The sequence below is a fragment of the Cebidichthys violaceus genome, unplaced genomic scaffold (assembly GCF_023349555.1).
Source record: "Cebidichthys violaceus isolate CVI_PGR_0920_01 unplaced genomic scaffold, fCebVio1.0.p SCAF_1, whole genome shotgun sequence".
NCBI lineage: Eukaryota > Metazoa > Chordata > Actinopteri > Perciformes > Stichaeidae > Cebidichthys > Cebidichthys violaceus.
The window spans coordinates 11,111,716-11,124,075 of NW_027176262.1; the positions used below are offsets into that span (position 1 = coordinate 11,111,716).

Here is a 12,360-nt window from a genome sequence, read left to right on the forward strand (position 1 = left end):
AAGCTAAAGTCGCCTTACAATACGGCTTTTCTTCTTCAGGAAAAACGTGCTCTTACAAACAGAAGAATACCGAACACATGACGGTGTCTAATGTTCACAACAAATCCCTCTTTAAGCGCTCATCTTTCACCAGCTCTGTATTGTTGTCTTACGGCGGACTCGTATTCAGTCAAGTGTTGCGTGCCTGCTCCCTAACCCGATTGTTTGCCCTCACATCAAAACTGGAAAATACCCAGAAGGCCGCCTGTCAAAGCCAAGCCCACAGGCCAAAAACCCCCACCGCTAAAGCCGTCACCACTGTGCCATCACACAGCGGATCTCACTACATGCTCGGAGAGTGAAGCCCCCACAACTTTACCCAGTGGAGTGTTACACAGAATGATGGGTTGGGTTTCAACTGATGAGCGACATGCCACCCTCCCTCACTGAAGGGCTCACAGAGTAGAGTGGCGCTATTGTTGGTGTGGATTCACCAAGATAATGTCATGGATGATAGGGTTACTGCACAGGAGCATAATGTTAACATCTGATACAGTACGGTGGTTAGCATTCACATCATAACAAATAGCACTACATATATGAAGGAAGAGAGAGAGGTTGCATTAAGATTGTGTCCTCATCCAACACATAACGCGTTGAAGCATGAAGTGAACGTACAGTAAGTAGAAATCACAAGATCATGTCTCACACCCATCATTTGACATTCCCATGGCTTATTTACGTAATGTTTTGTTCCCAATAAAATGTACTGTATGTGTCTCGTCAACAATTAAATGTCAATCAGTGCACAGACGGGTGTGGTGTAGCATATTTCCAGATTCTGCCCTTCCAGTTTGCAAACGAATGCATTGAGAGTGCACACACACACACACACACACACACACACACAGACACACACACACACACACACACACACACACACACACACACACACACACACACACAGAGACACACAGACACAGACACAGACACACACACACACACACTAGGAGTGACAGCTAATGAGAAAAACAGACGTAGCTACAAGGGAAACAGAGCAAAGGGGGAAAACCGGCATCCACTGCAGTAGCTAGCAAGCTAATGGGCTAATAAAGTCCAAGTATAGACTGACTACACTTTGGCTGCAGTGGCAAGCAGCAATTGAAGGCACAAGATGCTAATGGCTAGTTGAGTAAAAGCCACAGAGGAATGCACTATGGTGAGAGTGTGTGTGTGTGTGTGTGTGTGTGTGTGTGTGTGTGTGTGTGTGTGTGTGTGTGTGAGAGAGAGACAACAGTCCCCTCCTCTGCTTCTCCGTCCACAGCTGGCACTGCCCATGAGCAGTGACGTCATTCTGTGTGTGTTCATGTATGTGAGGTTTGGTGTCATTTTTTAGGCTAACAAAAGGAAGCCACAGCCACCCTCGTGCTCCACCCCAGAGTGCTGCGTGGTTTTACAGACCAGGGTTTGGGCACAAAGGGAAGGACACCTCAGTTATGTCAACCTGGACTGAATGAAGGCTTTCAGAGGAGAGATACACATGCGCTTAATGAGAAAACACAATGGGTGTGGTTTTGAAGAGCAGCAACTAAATGTATGCAGACTTGGACATCTGCTAGTTTAATCACATACCCAGAGAGAGAGGGGTGCCAAACCACCCGAGATTAACCAGTGAATGCCGTCCCCCAGCAGCAGCAGCAGCAGCAGCCTCTGGGGCTTGGGACAGATGTTGAAAGTTGCCCCACAAGGTGTTCCCTCTGTTGGCACACACTGCAGCTTTGTCACATAGGCTAGGAATGTTGCTGAGGAAGGAACCGGTGTTTGTCACACCCATACGGATCCACTCCTCTCCACCGGTCTGTGAACCGTTTGGGCTTAAAAACAAACACCCTCCTTTCATCCCCACTCAGTCGGGCCAAACACAGCTGCAGGGTTTTTCGGATGTAGACAAGTGACATATAGAACGGGCGTAGAGAAGAGGGAGGGCAGCACTTTTGACACTGAGGTGGCTGAGGCCACTGGCTACTGGAAAGGTGATAACAGGACACTCAAGACACTATGATAGGCGGACTCTGCTGAACAATAAGCAAGCTGTTGGCAACTATCAACACTAAAAAATGTAAAGAGTACACAAACAAAGCTGACACACAGCAGATTCTCAGTTGTCACTTGGCGAGACAAGGAACAAGAAAATCTGGGCTTTGAGAACACACCTATTCTCATGCAGCTATTCCTCTTTGGTGTCAAGTAAAACCCCGAAGCACAGAAGCAAAAAGAAGTCACACAAGCTCAGAGTGTTCACAGCAAAATCACATCAGCTCAGCTGAACACTTTGTGAATAGGAAATCACAACAGAAGGTCTGTGATTTCAGCAACACTTGACATCCTAAAACCTCAAGTTTGAATTACTTCCTCACTTTTATAAAACTTTAAAACATAAACTCCTTTCAAATGAACACAAACCGCACAGAAACCCGCCTGAATAGCAGAGGCTATCAGGGGTAAAATAGGCTGACATCAACAAACCACAATGTCCTCATTTTGGTGAGATAATCAAGGCCAAATCTCCTTTCACCAGTGACCTACTTCGTCTTCGGCAGCACATTTGAGGGAAAACTCTGGTTTCTTACCTCATCGTCTGGTTAGAGGAGGACGATTGATCCACGGGAAAAATCATTTCATAACCCAGCATCCAACGGAGGTCATACATAGGAAAGGAGCAGAGACACAAGATTGTAAACATGTTGTTAACTATGACTTGTTTCTACACTAACTAGTGATGCAGACTTACTTAAATATATGTCTTTCTCCAGAGCAACTAGTTGATTAATCAGACAGCCAAGAAAATATACTTCTGCACATCTCTAGATCTATCAAACAACTGTGATAATGAGTGATGATGTTGTAAAAGTAAAAGCATTTTGTTTTCAAAAGGCTGAGTGTGCAGGGGCTCTTTGTAGGTTTCCATTTGTACAGATTAGTCCCTTCTCGAGGAATGGGTTGCGATGATACGGGACAGTAATTATTACAGGAAAATATATATTTGGAAAACTACCATTTCCGCACCTGGCAGGTGAAAGTCATGTGCTTTGCTTCAGGGAACAAAATGGCAGTTAGCTCAAAGTCTGGCTCTTTGCGATCAGTTGACATCTCCAGTAATTTGTCAGGAGCATAATTATTCATTACGTTTGCACATTTACTGATTCTTTCAGTTCTTAAGAGGCAAAACAAACTTCTTTACTCCAGAGCTGCCTGTCCAGGGAAACTCACTGGCAGTATTACAGATAATGATCCACTACTTTAAACTCGGGACCATCGCTGCCTGTCAGCTCACAGAGCAGACGATGCTAAGACAGAATCATTTTAACCTCGGCCACCATTTACAACCACTTTAAGGACTGCAGAAATAAAACAGCTGACAGCTGGTGCTTCAATAGTGGCTGCATATGGACAATGTATAATGTATGAGCTATACAATGCTGCTGCTCTTTAAAATAAGACTCCTGCACAAACAAATAAACAGATAAATGAATCATACACAACAAAAATGGCTGCAACTTTATAGCTGAACGTATCTTATTACAGAGCTGCAGATCAACGTTAAATTCCGGTGCTGTGCTATAATGGCTACTCGCTTGACTTGTTAATATTATTTGTGGTTCATGTCTTGACCCACGTGCTGAGGTCCTCCACAAATGACACTGTCAGCGCAGCCACAGACAGCGGGGAGGATGGTAGCATCTCTCCACAAGGATCTCCCTGAGGAATGTCGCTGACTGTGCCTCCCATCCACACCACTCTCTTTTCTCCTGGGTGCCTCTCACTGACTATGTTTTTAAGTAAGTCTGATGTCAGGAGTTGTTGTTGTTGTCTTGTGTAAAAAAGGAACATGTTGCTTTACTTGTTAAATTGGTTATGGGCTCTCAATAAAGCAGGCCTGTATTCTAGTTAAACCTACAGCTCTAAAAATGTAGTTTAATTGAGAACTTTTATGTTATTATGTCTTGCTTGCAAGGTTTCAATTCCCTGAGTGATGTGTGTGAACAGTTCTGCAAATAAATATGACAAAGACAATGTTTTCCAGTGAGCTGGAACAGGCATAAGTAAAACATGAAAGTCATTTGAACTCATCACCAAGAAGTAAAATCTGAAGAGGCTCCACGAAAAACATGAATTGACAGAGACGCTAACGGTGAATCTCAGGGCAAAAGAAGACCAACCACATAGCAAATAAGCTCTGAAACGTGCAACATGGATTTAAAATAGTAATTTCATGGTTTCTAGTTGAGCCAATGCAGTAATACTATTACATCTAGATATATCCATGTATTTGAATGAATACAGGACTAGTGTGTGAGTAAAATGGAGCAATTAGACGAATAAAAAGGGACAAATTAAAAGCTTCACAATTTTTTAAGCATTCAAGCTCTCTGAACTTGGGTTAAGTTTTGTAATACAACATAAATCATCACATCTGAGGTGCAACAGAGGACACGATCAACACAACTACACAGTGAGACCTGTCATCACCTCCCCACTGTCCTCCAACACAGATGTATCAGAAGTATCATAATGCACAGGGCAACTGTTTCAATGAGCCAGAAGTTCCGCAGCCTCACCTGCTCTGTATCATTAAAGTGATGAAATAAAATACCCTTTATGAACATTAGACAGACAGGGTGGAAGCGTACATTGTTCTCAGATGTGATGAGATACAGGTGATCTGTGTTTGAAACAGGATACTAGATCTCTTTGATGCAACCAGAAGGGGAAGAATGGAGCAGAGCTAGCCTGATTAATAGGCTATAGGCCAATATATCAGCTGATATTAGCTTATTGAAGATATATCATAGGGGCGTACATGTTGGCTGATAAGTTAAATTGTCCACCAAAAAGCACTGACAAATTATTTTTCACCTGCAAAATTAAGTGTATATTGTGGTCACAATACATTAAAAAATGACATTTTAGGGAACATTATCTATTGTTTTAGCTATTACTTTCTTTCTATTTTTTTTATAAGGCATATATATATATATATATATATATATATATATATATATATATATATATATATATATATATATATATATATATATATATATATATCTCAAGTGTTGATATCGGCTTCTTCACAATGCAGTATTAGTTATGTTAGTATGGGAGTGAGGCAGTGGTCACATCTCCTTTAGGTTTAAGTGTAAAGCTTCCTGACACAGAGCTGCTTGTTTTAAATAAAGCAAGTGTGGTGATGGGGCGAGTCGTTCATTCTTTTTATCCAGCTAACTCACATCTTCATGGTCCAGAAATAGTGCATTGTGGCGAGTCTTGGTACCACTCTTGCATAACTGTAGAATTACAGTGCGGAGCTCACACTGACAGGCTTTTCAGGGATGTTCGTTTCAGCAGAACGAAGTGTACCCTGTGGTCCGGGGAGAGTGTCATTTCTTTGCACACTTAAACAAGCTGTTCTCTTATCATCGGCTCACAAACATTTGACTTGTAGGCTCGTCGGGACTGTGACGAGTTTTAACGGGGCATGCTCACGTTACAGCTCCGAGTGTCCTTAATGAATAAAATAAATAAAAACACACGATTTAAAAGGGAAGGTGTCCACTTAATTGTGGGTGAGTCCGATGTACGACACTAGAAGAGCATCACCCGAGTAAAACGCGGACAACGTTACTCACCGTGGTTGAAGATTGTGGACCGAAACCGGCTGTTGCTGGACGAATGTTCCATTTTTTAAAGTTTGTTCACACTGCGACCTTCTTCTTCGTTTTTTTCTTCTTCTTCTTTGGTATTTCCTTAATTTCCTCTCTCAATCCGAACACAACTGCGGTTAAATGACAGCCCGTGTGTTGTGTATGTCCGTCCCCCCCTTGTGTGCGCGCGCTCACTCTCTCTCTCTCTCTCACACACACACACACACACACACACACACACACACACACACACACACACACTCAGACATACGCACGCGCGCAGCCGTTCGAGACTGACGAGCCAACCCAGGCCGGTGACGTCACGAGCCGCTGCAGCAGCAGCAGCGTCGGAATGAAAACAATCGCACGTGGATGCGATGTGGGAAGATTCACTTGCACCTGCAGGTAAAAAATGGTGCGCCATTTCTCATGAAAATGAACAACGGTCAAATGTTTGTTAGCATTAGAGGCACAGTGTAAATGTTTATACTATGACAGCTAAAAAAAACCAACGTATATTAACGTATTTATGTGGTACATTATCGTCATACATTAATATTATTAGTAGTAGTAACACTAGTAGTATAAAGTCAGTCAGTGGTGGAATGTGACATAGTACAAGATTATACTTTAGTCTGTGCTTTACTTGAATCCCTTATTTAAAATGTGTCTATTCAAATGTTTCATTCCACTATTTATTTGGCAGCTTGTAGTTACTACTATTATGAAATCAAGATTTTAAATGCATTTTCAAATTAATACATTTAAATAAATGAATTGATAATACACCTGTGCTGCATTCGAATGAGTAACACTAAAAAATATACATACTGTCCGCCAAAGGGTGATGAGCAGCTGCATATTATGTTTTTCTTTTATACTATATAATTTCACCATAGAAATGAACAGCTGAGATAAATAGTGACATCTAGCGGTCAATTTGTTAACACGTTTCTAATTAATTCACCTTTTCTTTTCCAAGCAAACGCAGGCACTATTTTGTACCACTGTAGCCCACACATTAAATAACTGCCAATAACGCAGTTTTCTTCTAGTGTGACCTCAGCAGATTTTACACATATTATTGGAGCTCTCACACTTTGTTCTCTGTGTGTGCTTCAGTATTACAAATGCAGAGGAAGTTGATAAGAGTGATTATGAATAGACTAACAGTGACTGAGAGAGACATCATCATTATTGTACAAACACTTTGAGTCTTTGGTTTGTTTTAGACAATTTTATTTGTAGCTGTGACAAAAGGGAGAAAAAAAAACAGTCGCCTCCTCAGAGTCTAAACGTTCGCGTTCAGGATTAAAGTGCAGAATTGTTTTCACAGCTTGTGTAAAAAAAAATTAAATAAGAAATATAATGTTAAAATATCCAAACTAACAATGGAGATCTGGAAAACATAAATAGGATACAGAACAAGATGAGATCTCATACAACATTGTATCAGCAATGATATTCAATCCACTTAAATCAGGCTTGCACTTATGATACATAAAAAAAGGAAATCAGTTCACGTTTTCGAGTCGTTGGCAAGGCTAGCTTACATCAAAGGCACAGCATTGTTCAGAGGTAACGATCCTTTGCAAAGAAGTGCTGCGGCAACATTCTCATTGATCCTCAACACGTCCTCACAGACACACCTAACATGCTGGACAGAACAGAAACATGGCAAAGCCACTTATGTACAGTGCATGCCCACGGACGAACACACCAACCAGTGGGGCTTGTTCTACAGAAGCATATTTTGTGTTATCAGCCTTTACATTGACAGAAGGTTACATGCTCTGTGAGTCTCACTGTTAAAGTGTTGAATCCTGCTCTCCTATTAAGCCTGCTGAGTTAACTGAATTAATAAGAAAGATCCAGAAAAAGTACGGCCCTGAGCCAAAGGAGTGTGACGAGGAGGTGAGAGGTGAGTCAGGCCAGTTTAAGTGCTCTAATATCAGAAAGACCAGCAGTGGTTGCAGCCTCTGTGGGCATCACACACAAAACCAAGCAGTCAGAAAAAACACAGAACATCATTCGCAAAGGACCAGTCTGTAGGCAGCAGGCAGACCTGGGACAACACATCCTCTCGGTAGCAAAGACATTTTGGTGCCAAAGCTTGAAAAGTAAAATATAGTCATGCTTTCCATAGATATATGACTTCAATGCTGAACCATGCACAAAAATGCATGTAAATATTTAGAAACGTTTCACTATCAAGAGGATGCATTTCCCAGGTCCCATTTTTTACAGTTGAAAGGCTCTATCAGTGTCTTGCATTCATATATCTACCTGAACCAACATCATTTATTTCCTTATCACAAGTAGCCCAAGAGAGGAAATTAACAAACATGGCTTCAACCGGCCATTTGGTAATATAGTGCAAATTAAAGTACTCAAATCTATACAAAAAGATTTCAGTGGTTATATATATAAAAAACAGATGATGTGTTTTTACTCTTTCCTTTTTAGCTTGACTTTCTTTGTCTTTCACTCTTAGTTTTCTTATTTAAAATCACATCATTTAGAGACAAAAAGTAGCTTGGTTTAGAAGTTGAGCAGACAGAGTACATCATGCAGTTTGAGAAAACAGCAGGAAATTAAAAAAAGAAATGTTTTTAGATTGGAGACAGATCATTAATGTTAGAAGGTGCAAGAGAGATATCTGACAGTGGAAGAAATGATTTCTGAGGGGTGAGCATATTTATGCAATGTACGTAGACAGATGCACAGACAGACGCATATATACATGATATTTACAGCTGAAATTTACATGTAAACACACAGTGGGTCGTCCACAGGAGGAGAGACAAATATGTGGACAGACAGCTGACATTATGAGGCAGTACTTCATCACACCTGAACTACTTTACAGTACATGAGATGAGAGTGAGGAAGTGATTAACATTTGATTGCCCTCAAAATTCTAAAATCACATATTATATATTATTAGAGTTGATGGTAATATGCAGATTTAGCAAGTTTAATTTGATTTAATAATCCAGTATTACAATTAAATTTACTCCAGCACATGAAAAGATGGCAGGTCAAGTGTTGAGAAACACTTTTTTTGGATGACAGACTGTAACATTTACTGAGCTTAAACTGAGGGTAGGGGATATTTTGTGGTGATCGCGTTTGCGATAAGATTCCTCTTATCGCAAACGCTAAAAGCCCCTAACCTGCCACAGTAGCGACAATGTAGAAAAAACAACAACAACAAAGCTTTCAGCTGTGCCCTATCGACTGCAGTCAAACTTTTACTCTTCGTAATTTGAACTGATCGGCCAATAAAAATATGGCAATGTAGCATACGTATATAAAATATGTCTGTACATTTACAATATTTAAAACATTTACAATGTACACTGGTATGTGTTTGAATGTATAAGATGCCACATCAATGTGAATGAGATGCGCTAACAGCTCTTTAAATTGGGAGACAACGTACCGAATCTATGCAAAAGATCTCAATGTTAAGTCAGTGCTACACAATAAATGAGGGAGAGGGGCCACAGACGCATGTAGGTCTCGTAGTTTGTGACCAAATGAGGTCAGAAGGACACGATGAACCAGGATGTGACCTGACAGCATTATTTACACTCATGCATTCTTCAGTGAATTATTTAAAGCTTGAACGGTTTAGTTGGTCTTGTAAAAGTGGTCAGCGAGTTGATCTTGTCCTTTGTGTCTTAAGCGACAGGCGGGCCCTCTCTCCTCTGCATTTTTCTTAAGTTCAGTTTTGATGTCTAAACCAAAAGCAAAATCAAACCAAACTCACACAGAAACACCTGCAAACACGTACAGTACTGCACAATGTAGAGGCCCAAAGTGAGGAGGCTGAAGCTTTGCTTTATGCCTGGTCTTTTGGACTACTTTGTCCTTATGAATATACACACTACAGTAAGTATTTTTTAATGGTATGACCGCTAAAGTTAAATCTACGTGATTCAAGAGTCTAGTCATGATTTGAAAGTTGGGTCTGATTGCATATGACACGTTCCACTTTAGCTTCGGGTGCAGCAGAATCAAGCTCTCGTAGTTAATGTCTCTTGATTTGACTTTGAATGTGTGTGTGCATCTTGCACAGGTGGCTTTTCAGATCCACGTGTTCCCCCTGAGTCTGCCCATTAAGTCTGAGCAAGCCTACGCCCGCAGCTTCAAACGTGGAGGAGCATATACACGACTCCTCCGACCTTTGCTCCGCCATGAGGCAGATGATCGCTGCCCATGTGGGGGGTTACTCCAACTTCCCAGTCCTCCAGTCGTGTTAAGCCTTACTCCGGCTGTTCGGGGTGGGTGTGCAGGCCGTTATCAGGGCGCGCGATGCTGTGGTTCACCCAGAAGGCCTTGTGCAGCTGCTCCACTTCAGACACCAGCGGTAGACCAATGTCCAAGTGCATCTTCAGGTTCTCCAGCCACTCCTCAAGTTTGGAGAAAGCTGGCCTAAAGATTAAGAAAGCACATAGGCGTCTCAGTTTAAAATATTATTATATGCCTTTACATTCACCCCAAAACACAATAAAAAGCAGTCCTCTTGTGCAGAATTCTAGCTAGAACTGGTTCTTGTTTCTTATTAAAAATATCAGTAATATAGTTCTCAGTGAAATGTTGCACAATAACATCTTATATTTGGTAAAGAAACATTGCCACTGTATATACTTTATTAGGGTGAGCTACAGCTAACAGATACAAAATTACCCTGAAACTTTGAGTGAGAGTAAAAAAAATGTATGTTGGGTGAACCGAGCCTTCAGGTAAAAATTCAATGCAGATTTATTGTAGATATCTGACCGTTTGTCTGCATCAAGGTCACAGCACACAGCAGCCATAGGGAAGAAGGCAGGGGGACAGTTAGGGGGACAGAAGTGCTCCAGGAAACCAGACACATTCAGTCCGAAGTCCATCGCCCTGGGGAGGTAGTCTGGGTCTGCGTTCACCCTGCCAATTATCTGGAGAGGGCAAAAAAAAATAAAAAATAGAAAAACGGAGAGAAAGAGAAAGAAGAGTTAAACATGGATTCTCCTTCTCCGATCTGCTGAAACCAGTAAACCCTCCAAACTGAAGCTGATCGTTCCCAGCAAACCACAACCACCGTTTGTCTGCCTGTTGGAAGCCACATGAAGACAACTTTGCTTTCCTGCTCCCTCTAATCCCTAAAATATTCTCTGGCTAATGGTGTCCATCTGGGGAAGTCATATTCTGGGGCTTCAGAGAGACTGAACTAAACTGTTGAGCGTAAATCATGTGGATGGAAAGGAAAAATCTGGAATTTTGGAGAAGCACGACTTTTCCCTCGTAAATTTAAATAGATGTTTCATAAATATTGGGAGGACTTGACATTTTTGAAGCATGGCTACATTTTCCATATTTTGCACGAAACCTGTCAAAATACAAAGTTTAGAACAATGAAGCAAGATTTCATTTAAAAGTAACAAGGAAAGCAACTTTAACAAATTACTTTTAAGCTTTTGGGGGAAAAGCAATGAAGCAATTTTAGTTCTGCTAATCAAACAGTAACCCCTCTGAAAAACCTACTTGCTTTTATATTAGTACTGAGAGTCACTCACCTCGCAGAGCATGATACCAAAAGAAAAGATGTCTACTCTCTCATCGTAGCTCTTCCCTGAAAAGGGAAAATGACAAAATTAGGCTGTTTTTAAGTTTTAGGAGGAAAGCCACATAAGTCATTAACTGTAGTTTTCTTCATCTTAGGAAGACGTGAATCGGTTTAAATAAATAAATTACTATTTCCATATTACTTAAAAAAGACACGTGTGTCCCTGTAGATCATACCGTGGATCATCTCAGGAGCCATCCAGTAGGGGTTTCCCACCACGGTGTACCTCTTTCTACGGTCGTGCTTCTTGAGGCCGGGCAGTTTACCATGTGACAACTTCTCCTCGTGTTTGTCGTCCACCATGAGCCGCGCCAGCCCGAAGTCTGCCACCACCACTGTGTTGTTCTACACAAAGAAAATAAAAAACATCATAAAATGGTTATTGTTATGCTGCAAGCATGCCTAATACTGCACGAGAGAGTGATACAAGAGCTTCAAGGTAACAGCTTTACAAAGCCTGAAATTCAGCTTCAAGCTTCTGATTTCTCTTAGGGTGGATTTTCCAAACACATTCAGATGTACTGACTCTGTTTGAGTAGGGCAAGCAGGAAGTTTCCACTGCAAGGTACTGCTAACAAAGCTCAGTTTTTGAGGTGCCCCAGGAAATGACAGAGGCACAGGTGTTAAATCCGCAAAGAAAACATAGTGTACATACATGAGGTATGTCCTCACACACACACACACACACACGCTCGTACAGGAATGCATAAGGTCTTACCTCTCGGACTAGACAGTTGTATGAGTTCAGGTCCCGGTGGATTATGTTCATGGAATGCAGATATGTCTGAGTGACAGATAGATAGACAGACAGACAGACAGACAGCAGAGGACAGAAGGGAATAAACAGAAAACATAGAAGCTTTTAGTGGTGCTGTAATCTGAAACCCATGCCAAGAGGAACAATCCTGCCTTGTTTCATCTCAAGTAGCTGGTGTTGTAAATACAATGATCCAGTCATGCACAACATTCTTCATTGTAGTCATATCGAGGGAAAACATTAAGCAGTGGTGGTCTATTCCTGCAGGAATTTATGCTGTAATTTCAATAGTGGGGGATGGAAAA

At 41.3% G+C, this 12,360-nt stretch overlaps 1 protein-coding gene across 3 annotated transcripts in view; it reads right to left on the reverse strand.

The window, feature by feature from the left end:
• Positions 1–6,901: 6,901 nt before the first annotated feature.
• limk1a (LIM domain kinase 1a) overlaps positions 6,902–12,360 on the reverse strand; it is a 45,855-nt gene continuing 40,396 nt past the window's right edge. For all 3 annotated transcript variants that reach the window (XM_068710419.1, XM_068710427.1, XM_068710436.1), the window contains 5 exons: positions 12,017–12,082; positions 11,475–11,643; positions 11,249–11,304; positions 10,473–10,630; positions 6,902–10,124 (listed from right to left, as the gene is read on the reverse strand). In XM_068710419.1, coding sequence (XP_068566520.1) covers positions 9,956–10,124; positions 10,473–10,630; positions 11,249–11,304; positions 11,475–11,643; positions 12,017–12,082 — 618 coding nt within the window. In that variant the 3' untranslated portion in view covers positions 6,902–9,955. The remainder of the gene's footprint in view (positions 10,125–10,472; positions 10,631–11,248; positions 11,305–11,474; positions 11,644–12,016; positions 12,083–12,360) is intronic.